The sequence below is a fragment of the Neoarius graeffei genome, chromosome 23 (assembly GCF_027579695.1).
Source record: "Neoarius graeffei isolate fNeoGra1 chromosome 23, fNeoGra1.pri, whole genome shotgun sequence".
Lineage (NCBI taxonomy): Eukaryota > Metazoa > Chordata > Actinopteri > Siluriformes > Ariidae > Neoarius > Neoarius graeffei.
In genome coordinates, this window is record NC_083591.1 from 12,871,617 (window position 1) to 12,895,401 (window position 23,785).

Consider the following 23,785-nt stretch of genomic DNA (forward strand, 5'->3'; position numbering starts at 1 on the left):
TTCTTCATGAACTTGTATGAACCATTATGGAATAAAATGTTAAACATTCAAGGACAAACAATCAGTATTGTGTGTGTGTGTGTGTGTGTGTGTGTGTATATATATAAAAAAAATCTGCCATGCAGTGTACACACTGCAAATATAACAACGTTGTTACCATTAAGTCTGATCATCTAACTAGTTTAGATTTTTCATTATTAATTGCGTGTGTGTGTGTATTCCAGTGGAAAACTCTGCACACTGTGATTTCATAAAGCTGAGGAACATGCTGGTACGCACACACATGCAGGACCTGAAGGACGTGACACGGGAAACTCACTATGAGAACTACAGAGCTCAGTGCATCCAAAGCATGACGCGCATGGTGGTCAAAGAGCGCAATCGCAAGTATGAAGAAAACACACACACGCACACAGAAATGGAGATAAAGTTCTACATGTATTGACCCAAGGGGGTGAATACTTATGCAAGAAACAAATGTCGTCTTTTTTGTTTGATTAACCTTTGTGTCATTGTCAATAAATATTTTGCACCTTTTAAATATAGACATGTTCTATAAATCAAATGGGGGGAAATTCCCAGTTAAGTCCATTTCAATTCCAGGATGAAGCACAGCAAAATAGATATACAAATGCCTCATGTATTTTTCATGTGGATAAATTTGTTTGCTTGTTTGTTTTTTTTTCATTCAGCAAACTCACTAGAGAGAGTGGCACAGACTTCCCCATTCCCACGGAGCCCAACGTAACGGACACAGAGACGGAAAAACTGATCCGCGAGAAAGATGAAGAGGTACAGCCGTCGTCCTACCTGATCAATCACGATGCAGAAACTGAGCCACACTCTGATCCTCCCTCTGTCATACACACATATACACACACACACACACACACACACACACATGCTGACCTCTAAACAAGTTTAGTCAAGTAGAACCAACAGAGGGTTCCCGATGGCTGAAATGTCATTTTTAAAGCCACGTATTTGCAAAATTCAAAAGCGATCATCTATAGCGAGTCATAAACCCTAACCAAGGTGTCTCTGGGAATGAAATAAAATCATAAGCTTTCAGGAAAATAAGGTACAGAGCAGAGTTGTCACGCCCCCTTTCATGACAGGTGAAGATAACCATTATTTTCAAACACAGTGAGTATATTAATAACTGTCTAACAGAAAGAAGGCTTGTTGTAAAAATCCTCTGCCCTTTTTTCCATTTCATTGAGTCATTTGGGTGCTAAAATATTTAGTTGGGAGTTTTTATGACTCGAAACCGCACATACTGTTATTCTTCTACACATGTGGTCAGATATAGAAAATCAAAATATGTTAGATTTGGTACATAAGTTCTTAATTAGCTAAATTCTCAGCGAAGATATATATATTGTGGTGTGTGTGTGTGTGTTGTGTTTTTTTTTCTTTTTTTAAATCTGAAAAGCAGTTTTCATCTAATAAGATGTCACATCATGTTGTGTACTTACCCAGACTCAGAGATGATCAGGTTATTAGTATGCATCCTCTTTGAATGCCTCTTTAGGTGAGTTTCCAGCACGTTCACTTTTTCAACAACTCGGGAACTTTTTCTGAACATTTTTTGAACGTTCCTTTGCTGATTGGTCCCACACAAGCTTCACTGCCCTCGTTCCCCCAGTGGAAATATGTCTGAAGTTCCAAAGTTTAGTTCTATAGTTCTGGAAGCCTACACACTTCCTTGCTGATGCACTTTAGACTCAGGATTGAAGATACTGTGACTTGGGAATATTCTATGAAGGCTTAAAATTTTTTTTTTAAAACTTTGTCAATACTTTGGAATTGGGAATACAATATTCCCAAGTCCCTACATCTAGACTCATTTTTTTCTTCCCTGTTTGTTTGCATTTATCTATCTATCTATCTATCTATCTATCTATCTATCTATCTATCTATCTATCTATCTATCTATCTATCTATCTATCTATCTATTTATTTATTTATTTATTTATATATCTCTCTCTCTTTTCATGAACTGTTGCTTCTCTTATTTTAAAACTGTTGTAGTAAAATAATTCATGTTGCATTGCAACATTAAAGAGTTTCTCTAAATTTTTTTTATATCAAGCTTAAGTAGCTCTCTAGACAGAAACCAAAACATTGTCATTAGAAATTTTCAAACCTACTGCTGTCAGTCTGAATTAACACTTAAACTCAGTACTCACAAGCATGTCTGCCTTACTGCTTTTCACTTTATACTTAAATACACACACACACACACAACTGTGCAAAAGTCTTAGGGCACCCTATTTTTTTGTCTTACAAACTTTGTTACAGATTTCTATTTTATGACTTCTACATTATCGAGTCAGTACAAAAACATTTTAGAGTTCCAAATGTTCGTTTTCCAGCACAAAATTAAATGTTACAGAAAAAAAAAAGTTTGTATCTGAGCAGCATAAATACATAAGAGAGCACGTTTCAGATTAAAAAAGAAAACATGATGAAGGCTACTGGGTTTTGCTGCAAAATGAAGAAGCGAGTGTGACAAAGTGTCCAGAAGAACTGTGACTGGTTCTGTAAGATGCTCAGTAAGACCTACAGCTCATTTCCTAATAAAACTGCTCTCATTGCACCTGAGACTACTATTTTTTTTTAAAGCGAAGGGTCGTCTCATACCAAATATTGGCTTTGTTTCATTTATTATGGCTTACTTCTATTTTATAGTATTTATTTTCAATGTTGAAATATTTCATTATTTTTTAAGCCATTTTTGGTCTACAACATTTCTTTACATGTACCTCAGACTTTTGCACAGTATTGTGTGTGTGTGTGTGTGTGTGTGTGTGTGTGTGTGTGTGTGTGTGTGTGTGTGTGTGTGTGTGTAAAATTAATATTACACACACAAACACAGTGCCCTCCACACTTATTGGCCCCACCTTGTACAGATTAGTAAAAAGTTTTAGAAAAAAAATCCACCTTTTGGTGAAGTCATTTAATTTCGCACTGAAAAAATGAGAAAAATCTAACCTTTTAATTGAAATAAATTTATTCAGAGAAAAACAAATCCCTCATCAAGACATAATTATTTTCAACCAAAACACATACCACTATTATTGCCACCACTGCATTCAATACTTTGTACAACCTCCTTTTCCAGTAAAACAGCACTGAATCTCCTGTAACATTTTATAAGGTTGGAGATACAGAGCAGGGCATCTGAGACCATTCCTCTTTACACAATCTCTCCAGATCATCCAGGGTCCGAGGCCCTCTCTTGTACTCTCTCCTCTTCAGCTCACCCCACAGGTTTTCAATGGGGTTCAGGTCAGGCCACTGAGATGGCCATGGCTGAAGCTTGATTCTGTTGTCAGTGAAGCATTTTTATGTTGATTTGGACATATGCTTCAGATCATTGTCCTGCTCGAAGATCCAATGACGACCCAGTTTTAATTTCCTGTCAGAAACAGCCACATTTGATTTAAAATGTCCTGGTATTTCATGGAGTCCATGACGCCATGTACCCTAACAAGGTTTCCAGGGCCTTTGGAGGAAAAAGCCCAAAAACATCACAGAACTTTCACCATAATTTACAGTTGGGATCGGGTTCTTTTCATTATATCCATTCTACTTTTTACACCAAACCCACCTTGAGTGTTTATTGCCAAAAAGCTTCAGTTTTGTTAGATCAGATCATAGAACACCAGTTCCAGTCAAAGTTGTACAGTAGTAGCATTTTGCAAACTCCAGATGCTTACATTTGTGGTTAACTGGCAATGTTTTTTTTTTTTTTCTGGTATACCTTCCAAATAATCTGTTGGCATGGAGCTGGCATCTGATGGTGGTTTTGGAGACTTGGAAACCTCAAGGTTTTACTTTTTCTTGCAATTCACTAACAGTGATACTTGAGGCTGTTTTTTTTTTTTGCCTCTCTTACTCTCCTCCTCACTGTACGTGGGGGCAAAATAAACTTGGGTCCTCTTCCAGGCAAGTTGGTAACAGCTTCAGTTGGTGTCCAGTTTTTATGCCTCCGCCACCGTAAGGTGCAGGAGGCATTATGTTTTTGGGTTGTCCATCTGTCCGTGCGTGCGTGCATCCATCCGTCCTGAAAACTTGTGAACGTGATATCTCAAAGGCTAATGAAAGGAATTTCACCAAACTTTCACCATTTGTGTGCTTTGGGACAAACATGAACTGATTAGATTTTGAGATCAAAAGGTCTAAGGTCAAGGTCACTGTGAGGTCAAATGTCTGTCGGAAAACCTTGTGGACACAATATCTCCAAGGCTACTACAAGTAATTTCACCAGGTCAAGATTACTGTGAGGTCAAATGTCCATCCCCAAATCACAACTTAATAAGGCATGTAGTCTACCAGGCGGAGGCATCCCCATTGACGTCATTGGCGTCGAGTGCTATCTTTTTTTATGTATTTTATGCCTCCGCCACCGTAAGGTGCAGGAGGCATTACGTTTTCGGGTTGTCCATCTGTCTGTCCGTGCCGAAACCTTGTGAACACGATATCTCAAAGGCTAATGAAAGGAATTTCACCAAACTTTCACCATTTGTGTGCTTTGGGACAAACATGAACTGATTAGATTTTGAGATCAAAAGGTCTAAGGTCAAGGTCACTGTGAGGTCAAATGTCTGTCTGAAAACCTTGTGAACACAATATCTCCAACACTAAAAAAAAATTAGTCAAGCCAACTTAAAAATGTAACGCAACCTGCTGCCAAAGGATTTTGAGTAAACTCAACTCCTGGCCAAATAGTTGTGCTGACTTGCTCTTTTAAGTCGACACAGATGAGTATTTTATGTTGACCTTACTTTATTTAGCAAGTTCAGTGCATTCAAATTGTTTAGTTGAAATAAATTGAAATAGTCATTCCAATTAACTTGGAAAAAGCAAGTTGGCACAAAACATTGTTATCCTAAATTATTCTTTTTTTAAAGATTTTTTTTGGGCTTTTTCCACCTTTATTGGATAGGACAGTGTAGAGACAGGAAATGAACAGGAGAGAGACGTGGAGGGATCGGGAAATGACCTCGGGTCGGAATCAAACCCGGGTCCCCAGATTTATGGTATGGTGCCTTATCCACCTGAGCCACAGTGGTTGCCTTGACTTGGTTTTAGAAGTTCAGTCCAACAAATTGTTTAGTTGAAATAAATTGAAATAATAATGCCAATTAACTGAGAAGAGCAAGTTGGCACATCATGGTTCTAAGTTGAGTTTACTCAAAATCCTTTGGCAGCAGGTTGCATTACATTTTTAAGTTGGCTTTATTTTTTTTTTACACAATGATTTAGTGTGCATTACATTTTTTTTTAGTTAACACAAATCTCTCAACACTTAAGTTCTACTTCACTTTGCCTATTATTACACAAACAGAAACAAATACCGACATACAAGGAGGGAATTCCCTGGCTTCTGTTGAGGAAAACTTAGTCTATATTCCTATACAACGTCTCGTGTCAGTTTCCATGGACTTCTCACTCCACCCAACCGTTGAAACTTTCGAACTTGTGAAGTGCGCATGCGCAGTGGCATTGGTTAAGGGGCGTCAATCAGCACTTGAATATATAAGTTCACTTAATTTTCCAATTCCTATGAACTTGTGGCGAAGGAAAGGCATCTCAACTATTTTTTTTTTAGTTACTTGAACAAGTAGAAGGGAAATTTGTTCATTCAACTTAGAATCCTTTTTTCACTCAACAATTTTGCAAGTTACATTTTTTACAGTGAAGGCGAATGAAAGGAATTTCACCAAACTTTCACCATTTGTGCGCTTTGGGACAAACATGAACTGATTAGATTTTGAGATCAAAAGGTCTAAGGTCAAGGTCACTGTGAGGTCAAATGTCTGTCGGAAAACCTTGTGAACACAATATCCCCAAAGCTGATACAAGTAATTTCACCAGGTCAAGATTACTGTGAGGTCAAATGTCCATCCCCAAATCACAACTTAATAAGGCGTGTAGTCTACCGGGTGGAGGCATCCCCATCGATGCCGTTGGCGTCGAGTTCTTTTAATATTGCCCTAACAGTAGAAATGGGCATTTTCAGACGAGTATCTTTTTTTTTTTCTTTTTTAATAACCATTCCTTAACTTTTGAAGGTCAAAACACTTCTCTCTCTTTTGGTTTCTCTTATCTTTCCCATGTTGATGGATGACGAAGGTAATTTGACCTCTATGTGAGCTCATGTTTGTTCCCCATATTTGTTCTTTTGAGTCCTTGATTACAGCTTGAAAGTTCCTACACACTACTATCAACTAAAAAAAATCAACTTGGACATCATGGACTACCCAGCTAAATATTAGTTCAATATTAGAACCGAGTTCATGATTAATCTCTTACTGAAGTTCTACTTGCACTGGTTGACACACAAAAATGTTTGTATTGCATATAAATGAATTAAATATATATAAATATATTATTTTATTTACTGTCGACTTATTATCATATAATAAGCATAATTGCATCCTTGATCTTTTCACACCAGAGTTTGACTATTCATTTCTGACAATCTGTTCTCTGGCCTTCTTCGTAGTCGTGTAGGTGGTGAATCAAGGTCCATGTTCCACACTGACTGCTTCTCCTTGTTTATCAGACCATGTATTACATGATCCAAATGACCAGCAAACAGTCAACATGGACATCACACAAAACAAGCTTCCAAACTACAAATTAAACCCAAGTGGACAGGTTTTTACAAAAGTGAATTTTTCTCAAATTCTTTTGAGTCATGATTAATTCGAGTTCCATCAACCTTTATAAAAAGTGAGCTCTAGTTTGTTTACATGAGAGGAAAAAGGTCATGAACATGATAGATTGTGTTCCTCTCTCAGGCGATAACGTGATTAACATTTGTAAATCCTTTTTTAAAATACAGAAAGAAGCAGGTAATACAAATGATGATCCTTGAAGCATCTACCATGACTTTTAGGAATGTCAAATGAAGCAGCTCCAACAGCTTTTCCATCTGTAAGACAAATCACAGGTTTACATTAATGCGATTGTTCTTTGTCATCTTTACAACACTAACAGCTAATTCCAAAATGGTTTTTGGTGTCCCAAAAATTGCAGGCAAAAATCATAATCCAAAAACCTAAACAAAGTCGAGGAACAGAGCATAAGCATAAACAAGAATGTGAGCATGAGCAAGACAAAACTTACAGTGAGCGAGTATCCATGCTGCGTGAATCTCCTCGGTGTGTTTATATAGGGTGGCTGATGATAAACACGTAGCAGGTGTGCTAACACAGCACGGGGAGAACGGGGAAAAATACAGAGCAGAGCACAAAGGTGCAGATCAAAATCTGGAAGTTCCAGGCTGGATTGTGACAGTACCCCCCCCCCCCCCCCCCCCCCCATAGATGCCTCTGGGCGTCCCAGACAGAGTTCCTGGGTTCTTGCGGTGGAAATCCCTGATGAGCACAGGGTCGAGGATGAACCTCGCCGGCACCCAAGACCTCTCCTCTGGGCCATAGCCCTCCCAGTCGACCAGATACTGTAGTCCCTGACCTCTTTGACAGACCTTTAGTAGTTTCTTAACTGTGTAGGCCTCCCCTCCATTGATGATCCTGGGAAGCATCTTGTGAGACATGGAAAGATGAGTGGAGCCACCGTATATACCTGGGTAATGCCAACCTAACAGTTGTGGGATTAATGACCTTAGAAATGGGGAAGGGTCCAAAAAACCTGGGGGCCAGCTTGTGTGAGGAGACCCTGATAGGGAGATTGGCTGTGGACAACATGACCTTTTGTCCTGGGCGGTACACAGGAGCCAGTCTGCGATGACAATCTGGCATCGTTTTGTACATGCGATTGGCATGCAAAAGGTGATGTCTGGCACATGCCCAAATTCTGCAGCAGTGCTGGACAAAAGCTTGGGCTGAAGTAACAGACACCTCCTCCTCCTGTTCGGGGAAAAGAGGGGACTGGTAACCAAGACAACACTGGAAGGGAGTCAGCCCAGTAGATGATGAAGGAAGGCTGTTGTGGGCATATTCGATCCAAGGGAGCATCTGGATCCAGGAAGATGAATCACCAGAAGTTAGGCACCATAAAGCGTTCTCCAGTTTCTGATTGGTGTGCTCTGTCTGCCTATTAGTCTGGGGGTAGTAACCTGAGGAGAGGCTAAGAGTGGCCCCAATAAGCTTTCAGAATTCTTTCCAGAAATGAGCGGAGAACTGGGGGCCTCAGTTGGATGCAATGTCCGTATGCAGACCATGAATCTGAAATGTGTGGTAGATCAATAGTTCCACTGTTTCTTTGGCAGAAGGCAGCTTGGGGAGGGGAATGAAGTGAGCCGCCTTAGAGAAGCGATTGACGATCGTCATAATGCAGGTATTGCCCTTGGAGCAGGGGAGGCCAGTGATGAAATCCACAACAACATGGGACCAAGGACAGTGTGGTACAGGTAGGGGCCTTAATAATCTGGCAGCCAGTTTGTTGCTAGTCTTGTTTCTGAAGCAGACGTCACAAGCTGCCATAAAGGTCCTAATGTCTCACCGCATGGTTGGCCACCAGAAACGTTGCCTAAGGCTGCTGGGCCATAGAAGGTTCACGCTGCACGCTGCATGCTGCACACTACACGCTACACGCGTGTAAAGAAAAGTGGACAAACGTAGCATGACTTGCTCTGGGCCATAGAACGGCGTTCACGTTGCACGCTGCACGCTGCACACTTCACGCGTGAAGCATGAAATGAACATGCACACTTTTTTCTAGGCGTGAAGATGGAAATTCCAGTCAATGCATGCGGTCACCGCCGCGCCAGCCAATCAGAACGGGTCTAGGGAGATAACTCTATGCTTTCAGGGGAAAACTTCAGAAAAAATATAATTGAATGGTATAATTGAAAAATAGTTCTTCATCGGGATTGTCAAGCAGATTATAGAATGTTCGGTGAAATTCACCACGGGTTTCTCTCAGAAGGAAGTGTTCTCGGCTCCAAATTCTGTTCCTTTTTCTCTTCCTCTGTCTCAGTAAAAGCAGAATGAGGCAATCGTCGTCATCCGAAGAGTCCATATTGTTGGTTATTGTTGTATTACTCGGTCAAAGTAGAACAGACGCAACACGTGAACATCCAAGCATGAAGTTTAATGGCCCAGGGTCCGGTTCTTCACGTGAACGTGTAGCGTGTAGCGTGCAGCATGCAGCGTGCAGCGTGAATCTTCTATGGCCCAGCAGCCTAAGGACAGCAAGGGTCCGGGCTGCCCCAGGATGACAGGCTATGAGGGAGCCATGCCCCCACTGCAGTACTTGGGAACGCACACAAGGGGGCACATACAAATAATTGGGTGGACCATTGCCTGGTCCTGGATCGCTGCACAGGGTGCTTTAGACAGTGGTTTCTATGTTGAGTTGGATGGCGGCCATGAGGCAATGGGCAAGGAGGATGGGCTCAGTGATGTCTTGCTGAGAGTCCAGAGAAAACTGCCTGGAAAGAGCATCAGGCTTGACATTCTTAGAACCAGGTCTGAAGGAGAGTACAAAGTTAAAGCGGGAGAAAAACAGAGACCACCTGGCTTGAGATTCTTATGGTCTGTCTAAATGATAAATGGAATCTTAGTCTCCTCCAACCAATGCCTCCATTCTTCTAGGGCCAGCTTGATAGCTAGCAGTTCGTGATCCCCAATTCCATAGTTACATTTGGCCAGGGTCATATGACGAGAAACGAATGCGCAGGGGTGTACCTTGTTGTCCTTGGCTGACCTCTGGGACAGACCAGCCATGACACCAGTGTCAGAGGCGTCCACTTTGAGAATGAAATGAATGGCAGGGTCTGGGATGAGGTCAATCTGCTCTTAAGAGAAGAGAAGGCTTTCTCAGCATGGTTGGTCCAAGAGAAGGGGTGCTTGGAGGACATGAGTTCAGCCAGAGGAGTGGCAATGGTGCTATAATTCTTGATGAACCTTCGGTAAAAATTAGCAAACCCCAAAAAGCAGTTCCTCATGGGAAGAGGGAACAGGCCACTCGAGGACCACCTTGACCTTGTCAGGGTCCATTTGGACCACCCCAGGGGATATCACAAAGCCCAAGAAGGACACAGTGTGCTTATGAAACTCTCACTTTTCTGCTTTGGCAAAGGGTTGGTTTTCTAAGAGCCATTGCAGGACCTTTCTGACATGGGACCAATGGACCTCCAATGTGGTGGAGAAGACGAGGATATCATCGAGGTAAATGAAAATGAACTGGTTAATGAAGTCTCACAGGACATCATTGATCAGGGCTTGAAAGACAGTGAGCCTAAAGGGAAGAACGAAATACTCATAGTAGCCCGTGGGAGTGTTAAATGCTGTCTTCCACTTGTCTCTTTCTCTTATTCGTACTAGGTGATAAGCATTACAGAGGTCTAGCTTGGTAAAAAACTGTGCCCCCTGAAGAAATTTGAAAGCTGTGGACATGATTGGGAGGGGATAACTATTCCTGACAGTGATGGCATTAAGCCCCTGATAGGCAATGGAGGGCCTGAGGGACTTGTGTTTCTTTTCCACAAAGAAGAACCCTGCACCAGCAGGTGAGGATGAAGGATGAATGATGCCAACTGTTAGAGACTCTGAACAAAACAATTCAGATGCAGTTGAAGTTCAGACTTTCAGCTTTAATTCAGTGGGTTGAACAAAATGATTGCATAAAAATGTGAGGAACTAAAGCATTTTTTAAACACAATCCCTTCATTTCAGGGGCTCAAAAGTAATTGGACAAATTAAATAATTGTAAATAAAATGTTCATTTCTAATACTTGGTTGAAAACCCTTTGTTGGCAATGACTGCCTGAAGTCTTGAACTCATGGACATCACCAGACACTGTGTTTCCTCCTTTTTAATGCTCTGCCAGGCCTTTACTGCAGCGGTTTTCAGTTGCTGTTTGTTTGTGGGCCTTTCTGTCTGAAGTTTAGTCTTTAACAAGTGAAATGCATGCTCAATTGGGTTGAGATCAGGTGACTGACTTGGCCATTCAAGAATATTCCACTTCTTTGCTTTAATAAACTCCTGGGTTGCTTTGGCTTTATGTTTTGGGTCATTGTCCATCTGTATTATGAAACGCTGACCAATCAGTTTGGCTGCATTTGGCTGGATTTGAGCACACAGTATGTCTCTGAATACCTCAGAATTCATCCGGCTGCTTCTGTCCTATGTCACATCATCAATAAACACTAGTGACCCAGTGCCACTGGCAGCCATGCATGCCCAAGCCATCACACTGCCTCCACCATGTTTTACAGATGATGTGCTATGCTTTGGATCATGAGCTGTACCACGCCTTCACCATACTTTTTTCTTTCCATCATTCTGGTAGAGGTTAATCTTTGTTTCATCTGTCCAAAGAATGTTCTTCCAGAACTGTGCTGGCTTTTTTAGATGTTTTTTTTTTAGCAAAGTCCAATCTAGCCTTTTTATTCTTGAGGCTTATGAGTGGCTTGCACCGTGCAGTGAACCCTCTGTATTTACTTTCATGCAGTCTTCTCTTTATGGTAGATTTGGATATTGATACGCCTACTTCCTGGAGAGTGTTGTTCACTTGGTTGGCTGTTGTGAAGGGGTTTCTCTTCACCATGGAAATTATTCTGCGATCATCCACCACTGTGGTCTTCTGTGGGCATCCAGGTCTTTTTGCATTGATGAGTTCACCAGTTCTTTCTTTCTTTCTTTCTTTCTTTCTTTCTTTCTTTCTCAGGATGTACCAAACTGTAGATTTTGCCACTCCTAATATTGTAACAATTTCTCGGATAGGTCTTTTTCTGTTTTCACAGCTTAAGGATGGCTTGTTTCACCTGCATGGAGAGCTCCTTTGACCGCATGTTTTCTTCACAGCAAAATCTTCCAAATGCAAGCACCACACCTCAAATCAACTCCAGGCCTTTTATCTGCTTAATTGAGAATGACATAATGAAGGAATTGCCCACACCTGCCCATGAAATAGCCTTTGAGTCAATTGTCCAATTACTTTTGGTCCCTTTAAAAACAGGGTGGCACATTTTAAGGAGCTGAAACTCCTAAACTCTTCATCCAATTTTTATGTGGATACCCTCAAATGAAAGCTGAAAGTCTGGACTTTATGTCCATGTCCATTATATAACTATAACTTGAATATGTTTCAGTAAACAGGTAAAAAAACAAAATTTGTGTCAGTGTCCAAATATATATGGACCTAACTGTATTTGTCCATGCCCTCCCACTCCAAGGCCAAAAGAGAATAGATACAGACCCTGGGAGGTGTGGTTCCAGGTAGCAGTTCAATGGTGCAATTGTAGGGTCAGTGTGGAGGAAGGGAGGTGGCACAAGCCCTACTGAACACCACACGAAGATCCAGATATTTGAGAGGCACATTAGAGAGATCAAAAGTCTCATCAGGGCTGATGACAAGAGGGGCAAATGGAGTCTGAGTAGATGATAGGCAAGGGGCCAGGCAATGAGTACTCCAAGAGAGAATGGTCCCATTGCTCCAGTTAGTGTGGGGGATGTGGGGGCTTAACCGGGGGGGACCCAAGACAGTAAACTCTATAGTGAAGAATGTAATTGATTCAGCATGGTTACCAGATACTTTCAAAGTAACAGGGTCAGAGGCACAGGAGTTGGGGCTGAGTTCAGCCCGATTCAGAACTTGGGTGACAAGGGGGCAATCTAGCTGACACAAAGGGATGCCCATTTCTGGCCAGGAAGTCTTGATGAAGCTCTGATCAGCACTGGAATCAATGAGGGCTTGAACAAACTGGACCTTGTTCTGGAACGAAATCTCAACTGTTAGTGTTGACCTAACAGCAGGGGAAGTGTGTGTAGAGATGCCTGCCCGTATCCCCAAATCTACTAGTGGCCAGAGCCTTTTACTGTGCAGCGGGAGATGAAATGTCCAGACTGTCCACAATAAAAACAGGAATTAGTTTCTCGACCACACCTTCTTTCCTCAGGAGTTACCTGGGTTCTGCCTAATTGCATGGGCTCTGACTCTACTGGGATGGCACCTTCCACTGGAGGGGTAACAGTTCTAGGTTCAGCTCTTTGGCTGCATGTCTGATCCTTCTCTGGTTGCACAGCAGAAGACGTGCATCTACCCGGCCGGCCAAGTTGACCAAGCCATCCAGGGTGTCAGGCAGATCATGAGGCACATTCTCATTCAGGAGGGCATGATTTAGTCCATGAAAAAAGGGATCGTACAAGGCGCTGGTGTCCCAGTCAACTGCTGCAGCAAGACTCTGAAACTCAATGGGATAATCATGAACGGAGCAGGCACCTTGCTTCAGCCCCATCGGCTGCCTCTCTGCCCTTGGGGGAATGGTCAAAAACCTTCAGCATCTCCTCAGAGAACTCTTTGAAACTCGAGCAGCAGGGTGCCCTGGTATCCCAAATGGCTGTTCCCTATTCCCATGCCTTTTCTGTTAAAAGCGTGATGACTTAAGGTACTCGGGAGCTCTCCAATGGGAAGGCAGATGCCTGAAGTTCCATGGCCAAGGAGCACTGCCAGAGGAATGAACAACATATGCCAGGGGCACCATCGTACAGCTGTGGAGTGGGTAGCTGTGCAAGTTCGTAGGAGGGGGAGGAGCACAGAAAGACGGCAGGCCAGAATAAAGTTCCATAACTCTTTTTATTTTGCTCTTTTCAGATGCAAAAACACTCTCTTCCATACATACATATATACACACACAGACACAAGTATCTGGTTCAGGAGAGAGCTCTCTTCCTCTGCTCTCTCTCTCTTTTTATATAGGGCGCGGTCACTGGGAAGACACACAAACACAGGTTAATTGACATCAGGTGTAGTGATTCTGCCACTTACCTTCCCTGACTCCGCCCTCCTGTCACAGACTGGTGCTTGACCATGCCCCCACTGCCACATACCCCCACCGCCCGACTCAGGCCGGGCAGCCGTCCGGCCTGCAGCTGGCTTCCCCCCCCCCTTGACGGGAGAGAAAGTCCGCCACAACCATCTGCGCCCCCAGCCTGTGGATCACCTTGAAGTTGAAGGGTTGGAGTGCCAGATACCAACGGGTGAGCCGCGTGTTGGCATCCTTCATGCGGTGGAGCCACTGGAGGGGCGCATGGTCCGAACAGAGGGTGAAAGGGCGTCCCAGCAGGTAGTAGCGGAGGGCGAGGACTGCCCACTTGATCGTGAGGCACTCCTTTTCAATCGTGCTGTAGCGCCCCTCGCGTACTGACAGCTTTCTGCTGATGTACAGCACTGGACGGTCCTCCCCCTCCCCCTCCTGGGACAACACAGCCCCCAGCCCTCTGTCTGACGCATCCGTCTGTAACATAAAAGGGAGAGAAAAGTCAGGGGAGTGTAACAGTGGCCCCCCGCACAGTGCAGCCTTTACCTCAGAGAAAGCCAGCTGGCATTGCTCCGTCCACTGGACCGGATCTGGTGCCCCCTTTTTAGTGAGATCAGTCAGTGGGCTGGTGACATCCGAATAATTAGGTATAAACCTACGAAAGTAGCCAGCCAGCCCCAGGAACTGTCTCACCCCCTTTTTGGTCTTGGGCCTCGGGCAGGCCGCAATTGCTGCTGTCTTGTTAATTTGGGGACGCACCTGCCCGCTGCCCAAGTGGAAGCCCAGATACCGTACTTCCACCTGCCCAATCGCACACTTCTTTGGGTTGGCTGTGAGACCCGCTCGCCTCAGCGACCTAAGGACGGCCCTCAGGTGTTGTAAGTGCCGCTGCCAGTCATTACTATAAATAATGATATCGTCGAGGTATGTGGCCGCATTGGCGTGGGGGCGGATGACCCTGTCCATCAGTCGCTGAAACATAGCGGGCACCCCAAACAGCCCAAAAGGAAGTGTGACAAACTGGTGTAAGCCGAACGGTGTGGAAAAGGCCATTTTTTCTCGGGATAATGGAGTCAAGGGGATCTGTCAATAACCCTTTGTCAAATCCAGCGTCGAGTAAAAGCGAGCCGTGCCTAGCCGATCGAGCAACTCATCAATACGAGGCATTGGGTACGCGTTGAATTTAGACACCGCGTTGACTTTTCTGTAGTCCACACAGAACCGGACCGACCCGTCGGCCTTGGGAACCAAGACCACTGGGCTGCTCCAGTCACTGTGGGACTCCTCGATGATGACCATCTTGAGCATGGCCTCAAGTTCTTCCCGAACCACTTTTTTCTTGTGTTTGGGTAGCCTGTAAGGGCGGCTACGCACTACCACCCCCAGGGGCGTCTCAATGTGGTGCTCTATGAGGTCGGTGCGGCCGGGCAGGGGCAAGAACACATCCGAAAACTCAGTCTGCAACTGGGCAACCTCCGCGAGTTGGGTCGGGGAGAGGTGGCCTCCACAGGGGACTGGAGAGGTATGCGATGCCAATGCTCCCTTTTGCACCTCTGGCCCCAGCTCTGCCTTCTCCGGAACCACCGACACCAATGCTACGGGGACCTCCTCGTTCCAGAGTTTGAGTAGATCGAGGTGGTAAATGGCCCCACCCCTGTCCATTTGCCTCACCTCATAGTCGACGTCCCCGACTCGCCGTGTGACCTCAAAGGGTACTTGCCACTTGGCAATCAATTTGGAGCTCGATGTGGGCAACAGTACGAGTACTTTATCTCCCAGTGCGAACTCCCTAAGGCACGTACCCCTGTCGTACAGGTGGGTTTGCCGTTCTTGGGCCTGCCACAAATTCTCCTGGGTTAGGTGTGTGAGTGTGTGGAGTTTTGCGCGCAGGTCAATAACGTATTGAATTTCATTTTTACTTGGTGAAGGTCCCTCCTCCCAATTTTCTCGCAGCACATATAAAATGCCACGCGGCTTACGGCCATATAATAATTCAAATGGGGAGAGCCCCTTGGAGGCTTGGGGGACCTCTCGCACTGCAAATAACAAGGGTTCGAGCCATTTATCCCAGTTACGTGCGTCCTCACTTACGAATTTTTTAATTATATTCTTGAGGGTTCGATTGAACCGTTCAACTAAACCGTCCGTTTGTGGGTGATACATGCTGGTGCGGATCGGCTTAATACCTAATAACCCATACAGTTCGTTCAGTGTTCGTGACATAAACGAGGTGCCTTGATCAGTCAGAATCTCTTTCGGATTCCAACTCGGGAGATGACGCGGAAGAGTGCCTCTGCAATACTGCGTGCTGAGATATTGCGGAGAGGCACTGCTTCCGGGTATCGCATTGCATAGTCCACCAGAACTAATATAAAGCGGTACCCTCGTGTTGACCGATCTAATGGCCCGACGAGATCCATCCCAATTCTTTCGAACGGGGTCTTGATTAATGGTAGAGGGCACAAAGGCGCTTTTGGAATGGCCGCTGGATTTATTAACTGGCATTCGCGGCACGCCGTACACCACCTACAGACATCACCACAAATCCCCGGCCAGTAGAATCGGGCCATTATTCGGGCTAGTGTCTTATCCTGCCCTAAGTGTCCAGCCATGGGATTAAAGTGAGCTGCCTGGAATACCAATTCCCGGCGGCTTTTTGGAATCAAAAGCTGTGTGATTTGCTCTTTCGTCTGAGTGTCCTGCGTCACTCGGTATAATCTATTTTTCATAATAGAAAAATAGGGGAAGGACGGGGTGGTGTTCGGCAGGAGCGTTTGACCATCGATTACTCTCACTTGGTCAAATGCATGCCGCAGAGTCTCGTCTCGCGACTGCTCTAACGGGAAATCCGCCAGGGATTCCCCAAGAGAGGGAGGAGGAGCCTGTGGCTCCTCACTCTGACGCGGAGATGATGTAGATGGCTCTGTGACAGCTGCTCCTGCCAAGGCGACACCAGGACCTCCCCCTGCTGAACTATTGCAGGACCCACTCTTCACTAAATGACTCATCAACTCCCCGAATCCCGGCCAATCAGTCCCCAAAATTATCGAATGGGTGAGGCGAGGATTAACCGCCGCCTTTACTATAAATTTTTCCCCTCGGAAAAAAATGTGGACCGACACCAAAGGGTAGCTGTGAACATCCCCGTGCACACACAACACCTTCACCCCCTGTGCTCCCCCCAATGCCTCGTCTTGCACCAGGCTTTGGTGAATTGAGGTCTGATTACAACCAGAATCCACCAACGCCTGATATGTATCCCCTTGGATACTCACCGGTATGCGATACGCTCCGGCCCGATCAAGGGCAGCTCCTGGCGCGTCGGGGATCCGAACCACCACACCCACTTCCATTGCCGAACACTGCTGTTGGAGGTGGCCCGGCTCCCCGCAGCGCCAGCAAACTGGCCCGGGCTTCCTCTCTGCACCGGCGCCCTGGGGCTCACTCACCTGAGGGGGGGAAGAGACAGACACAGAAAGGAAAAACGGGAGGGCACCGCGGGTGCGACGGGCTGGCTGGGGTGGGGCCGGCCCCCGCCTCCACGGTGGGGGGACGGGGCGAGGACAAGACACAGGAGGAGAGAGAGAGGAGAGGAGAGAAGAGGATGTCCGCTGTCCTGTCGTCGGAACAGCCGCCAAATGGTCCTCCGCCAACTCGATGGCCTGATCCAGCGATGCCAGGCGGTGGCACTGGACCCATTCCCCAGTTCCCTCTGGCAGGCGGCCGATGAACTGCTCCAGCACCACCTGATCGAAGAGTCCCTCGGCGTCGCGGTTGTTGGCCCTTAACCACCGCCAGCAGGCGTCCAGGAGTTGCTGGCCAAACGCGAATGGCTGGCCGACTTCCTCCAGCCGCAGAGCATGGAAGCGCTGTCGCTGTTGTTCGGGGGTGTGCCCCACCCGCTGGAGGACAGCCCGGCGAAGGTCCGCGTAGGCCAGCCGGCGGTAGGTGGGGAGCTGTAGCGCGGCCAGCTGCGCCTCGCCCGTTAGCAGGGGGAGGAGGCGCGCCGCTCACTGTTCCACCGGCCAGTCTGAGGCCTCTGCTGTCTGCTCGAAGAGCGTGAGGAAGGCCTCGGGGTCGTCCTGCGGGCCCATCTTGGCTCAGGTGAGGGAAGAAGGGCCCGCGGCAGTGGAGATGGTGGACCCCGCCGACGTGAGGAGGTGCCGAAACGCCCGTCAATCTTCCTGCTGTGCCAGCACCAGGGCCTCAAACCAACGCTCTTGCTCCTTCCGGAGGGTGACTAGCGCCTGGTGCTGGCTCTGCTGGGCCATGGCGAGGGCATGGACCAGGTCTGCGAAGGGGGAGGACTCCATGGGGCTGTTCTTTTCCTGTGCTCCGTCCCGGGTTTCAGCACCACTGTGGAAGTTCGTAGGAGGGGGAGGAGCACAGAAAGACGGTAGGCCAGAATAAAGTTCCATAACTCTTTTTATTTTGCTCTTTTCAGATGCAAAAACACTCTCTTCCATACATACATATATACACACACACACCCAAGTATCTGGTTCAGGAGAGAGCTCTCTTCCTCTGCTCTCTCTCTCTTTATATAGGGCGCGGTCACTGGGAAGACACCCAAACACAGGTTAATTGACATCAGGTGTAGTGATTCTGCCACTTACCTTCCCTGACTCCGCCCTCCTGTCACAGACCGGCGCTTGCCCACGCCCCCGCTGCCACAGTAGCCAAGTCTCACGAGGGAGGAGGGGGGGTAAGGTCAGCATGGCAGATTGACTAGGTGGAGCTAATGCTGGTTGGCCTGTGATTGAAGCCTGGAGGCTCTCCATCTGTGCAGAGTCTTTGTAGGGTATCAGTGATGGAAGACATACTTTGGTGAATGGCTCTGATTGATGCGATCCCAGGACAGAGCCCTGCTTAGCCAACGCTGATTTAAGCACATCGTAGACTGCTGGGTACATGGTGGTGGCGGATAAATTCTGTCACTACCCAAAGGCCACGGAAACAGATAGGACCCAATGTCCAACGATGGAAAATGTGAGAACGCATATGTGAGGAGTTGATTCGTGAGGCAGGCAGGCAGGTGACAGGTGCCGCAGCATAGTCCAAAGCCAATTTACTGATTTCTCGGAAGATGGCGTTAAGTCCCAAAAAAATAGCAAGCAAAGTTGTAATCAACACACAAAATCCGAAGCCAAAGTCACAATGAGAGGTCCCAAAAATGGCAGGCAAAAATCACAATCCAAAAATGTAAACAAAGTTGAGGAACAAAGCGTGAGCATAAATGAGAATGTGAGCAAGACACAACTTACAGAGACTATTTATCCGTGCTGCGTGAATCTCCTTGGTGTGTTTATATGGGGTGGCTGATTATAAACACGTAGCAGGTGTGCTAACACAGTATGGGGAGAATGGGAAAAATGCAGAGCAGAGCACAAAGGCGCAGATCAGGATCTGGAAGTTCCGGGCTGGATTGTGACAATGATTTCTAAAAACAATTTCTACTTTTGATTTATCAGACCTCAGGACAATTTTCAACTTCACCTCAGTCCATCATAAAACAGCTCGGGCCCAGAGCATGTGGTGGTGTTTTTGGATATTGTTTATATGTGGTTTTAACTTGCATTTGTGGCTGCAGTAATGAATTGTTTTCACAGATGATGGTTTTCTGAAGTGTTCCTGAGCCCATACAGTGATTTCCACTACAGACATGTGTCTGCTTTTAATGCAATGTCTCCTGAGGGCCTGAAGATCACAGGCATCCAATGTCAATTTTCAGCCTTGTCTCTTGCATACAGAGATTTCTTCAGATTCTCTGAATCTTTTAATGATATTATGTACCATAGATGATGATAATCCCTAAATTGTTTGCAATTTTACATTGAGGAACGTTATTCTTAAATTGTTGCACCATTTGCCCATGCAGTCTTTCACAGAGCGGTGAATTCCTCCCCATCTTTACTTCTGAGAGACTCCTCCTCTCTGGGATGCCCTTTTTATATCCAATAATGTTACTGACCTGTTGCCAATTAACCTAATTATTATTTTTTTAGCATTACACAGCTTTTTCAGTCTTTTGTTGTCCGTCCCAACTTTTCTTAAATGTGTTACTGACATCAAATTCAAAACGAGCATATATTTTTCAAAAAACAAAAAAATTTCTCAGTTTCAACATTTGACATGTTGTCTTTGTACTATTTTCAATTAAATTTAGGGTTTCCAAGATTTGTAAATCTTCACATTTTGTTTTTATTTATGATTTACACAGTGTCCCAAATTTATGGAATTGGGGTTGTCTTTTCTTTGGACTTTTTTCAGTTAAATAAAGGTTCACGTGAATTAACAAATCACGGATTTTTGCTTTTATTGCATTTTGGAAAATATCCCAACTTTTCTGGAATTGGGGTTAGTAGTTGTTACTATAGAATGATAATGTATTTCAATAAGCACATTAATTTAAAGCTGATTTGATTTACAGCCAGGACTACTATGCCTTCTAACCAATCAGAATTGAGAATTCAATGGTGCTGTGGAATAATACCTATTAAATATTGATTGGTTATTGAATTGTAGTATTTCAGTACTGATGCACAGATGTGGTCATTTTCACAATGTATATGCAATGAAAATAAAATTAAAATTTGTAAAATCTGATATACACTGTACACATGTACCACAAATGACTTATCCTGACAACACATTTAAATATTAAAGAGGAGGTACATGCATACTGTAAAAACAACCAACCAAAGAACGAATGAACAAACAAAAAACATACTAGTCTTAACTGCAGTGCAATATACTGCAGTGTTGTATGTGAATCCTGATATAATGACACAAAACAATGGACTGAGTGGATCTGATTTGTAGAGATAATAAACTGACAAATGACGTCACTGTTTACACTTTAAATGTGTTACATAAGGACTCGTATCACTAAGAGTTAGGGAACAAATCAATGAACTGATTCTGAGTTAAAAAAAAAAGATAATGGCTGCTTTCAGCATCTAGCTTTGAGCTATTTTATAGAATATATCTTTTCATTTTCAACTTAAAATATTAGGGTTTTGAGGTCCCAATGATTATTGCTGTATATTAGTATGGCTGTAACTTTGGTTTCAAGAGAAAATAAGTGAATAGAACCAGTTTTGTGTCCATTAAGTTCAGGTAAAGTGGAGAACTTTGATTGAAAAATTCTGGTTGTTGAGCAACAGTAACAATTTGGATTCCATTAATTCATTTGATTGTAAAAAAAAAAAATGACAACAACAACAATAACGACACCAAACTGTTAAAGCTGTTCTATTCCTATATTCTCCCATTTCTGGTTCCTTATAGTTAGAAGTCATCTGATAACATTTACTTCAAAAGGTCGGTCAGTTAATTACATTTAAAACAAATATATTTACTGTAGCTTTAATCGCAGGGTCGTTAAATGCCATACAAGTGTACATACATTAAATATACACCTTAGAAATAAATATTAGTAACTATGTTATGCGATTTTAATTTCTTTCTCAGTACAAAAGACACCATGCACACAAATACACACAAACCCATAGCTGAACAAAGTATTACAGGATTATTTTAAATGTGTATGTGGGAGTTATTATTTTTATTTTATTTTCTGCAGTTACACAGAAGTTAAAAGTTAATCGATTGCCCATTGAGCGGTGTCCAAAGTTCCTCCATGAACACACGACAAGTCGAAACTCATTGCATAAGCATTTTTGCTCCTCTGCTGATGAGTTGGTTAAATTGATTAATTTTTTTTCCCTTCTGCCTATATTTTCACAGCTGCGGCGAATGCAGGAGATGCTGCAGAAGATCCAAGAGCAGATGCACACCCAGAAGGAAGCCTATTAACCCCTGCATGTGCCATCCAACTTTGCCACGGTGCCACTTTACTGCCTGACCTTCATGCCTGGGACATTGCCATCTGATCAGACCCCTTTCTGCTTACTGAAGCTCCAAACATAGTGCACAAAGCATGCTCCATGTTCAGGTCCACTTTGTCTCTGTATGTATGAGTGGTTTTGGAGTTCCACTAAGTGTCATTAAGTGCTCAAAAAAAAACCAAAAACAACAACCACCTTGTCTGGAGTCCACTAGCTGATATAGACGCAAAGAATTTGTCACAAAAACAAATGTGCTGTAGTTTGTGAAACAGTCTGGCCTGCTTATAGAGATCAAAAGAACACATTCCTCGCTTTAGAAGATTGCAGAAAAAAAAATACTCTTTTTTGTGCAGTGCACTACAATGACAAAGTCCAAATGTAGTTGCTCTTACAGACACAGCAGTAACTGAAGTAAAGAACCAGATTAAACAAATGAGCATGTTATTGTCTGGAGATTTGATATAGTTTATACAACATTTTAGTTCTGTTAAAGTGCAAGCAAGGGTGGGTTTTTTTCTTAATTTTTAATTTTCTTTTTAATTGTACAATTTTTGGACATCTTTTGATGTCACTTTTCTATTTCACTCTCATAAAAAAATAAATGTACCAAACTATGCTTTTCCTCTTTTCCTTGTTGCTCGGGTAGTACCTTCAAGTGGACAGCTTTTGCTCCTTTAGTATGTCTGTTTTATGTTGGAAGCCACGTGTTGTACACTTTTAATCAGTGTAAAGGTATGGAACTGAACCTTATGGGACCAATAATGTACTTTTAAGTTATTATAAAAGTGTACATTATTAGGTCAATGATACATACGACAGGTACAAACGATGTACCCTTGATGGTACGAACCCAGCAAAAGGAAAAGGACAGTTTGGTACCTTTATTTCCAAAAGATAGACAAGAAATAAATTTGCTTGCAGTCTAAGTACACCAAAAATATTTTACATCCAAATTTGTAAAAGTTTATGAAAAGTTCCAGAGAACTACAAACTCCGGTATTGTGTCTTTTTTTTTTTTATTAGTTCAGTTAATGTGTTTTCTCTATAACAGCAAATACATTTGGATGTTGTTTTAAGAAAAAAAAATCAGAGGAGATATATATACTTTTTTTTTTTTCCTGAGTGGGTATATTGGTGGGAGTGAAAGCTAGAAAGTGGCACCCTTTAAGTAGCTTTGTTTATACACCATTATGCATATATAATTCTCTGGTTTAACTCTTTATCATAGGATAAAACCAACAAATTATTTAAATGGTTTCTTTTTCTACATCATGGTATTTTATTTGTACTGTTTTGTTAAATGAATGCATTTGTCGTACTGTATGTACATGCTTTTGTTTGTATGGCTAAAAAAAGAAACAGAAGGTTTCTTTTAAATAGGTCAACACTGTTTTATTTTCTTATAATAATAATAATAATAATGACGATGATAATTGAAGTACTGTAAGAACAATATTTTTCTTAACAAGGCTGACATATTATTGATTTCTTTTTTGTAAAAATGTTCCAAAAAATTGCTTCATTCCATAAGTGTGGACTTTTAACTAACAAGTCAAGAGAAGACACTTAGTAATGTGCGCAGAGAAGAAACTATCAGTATATAACATTGTCTTTATCTTAATGGTGTAATAATAGATGAAATGAAGTTGCAATATTTTAATTTTTTGCTGCAAAACATAATATTTATGATCATCATGATCATGTGAATGCTAACATGACATTACTGAAGAACAATAAATAAATCAGGACATTTTTGAGTAAAATTACATCCACACAATGATGTTTTCCAAGTTCGTAAAACAGCATCAAGCTAATGTGAATCATCTAAGGATAAATATAGGGGCTGTCCCCCCCCCCCCCCCCCCCCCCCCCAGGTCAATATATCAGAAATCAGCTTTACAAATTTAGCCAGTAAGAATTCATTTCTCATTTGGATTAAATAAAATTAAAATGAATAAAATGGCTATTAAATGCCCTGATGTTGATATATAATCCATTCTGGAAATGAATAACTTGCTGGTGCTTGAAACTTCAGCCAAATTTTAATTATAAATAAATAAATAACCAGAAATTCATTATAAATGAATAAATAATTCAGCCCTTGAAAATTATGACAACACCAAAAAACATACCTAGTGGTACATATCTATGTCTTTAGATACTGCCATTTTTTTTTTAATTAAGAAATCC

General features: G+C 43.3%; 1 protein-coding gene across 3 annotated transcripts in view; it reads left to right on the top strand.

Annotated features, from left to right (window-relative positions):
- Window positions 1-23,453, top strand: part of septin4b (septin 4b) — a 221,120-nt gene extending 197,667 nt beyond the window's left edge. For all 3 annotated transcript variants that reach the window (XM_060905783.1, XM_060905782.1, XM_060905781.1), the window contains exons 9-11: window positions 225-387; window positions 693-792; window positions 21,495-23,453. In XM_060905783.1, the coding sequence (XP_060761766.1) occupies window positions 225-387; window positions 693-792; window positions 21,495-21,563 (332 nt within the window). In that variant the 3' untranslated portion in view covers window positions 21,564-23,453. The remainder of the gene's footprint in view (window positions 1-224; window positions 388-692; window positions 793-21,494) is intronic.
- Window positions 23,454-23,785: the final 332 nt, after the last annotated feature.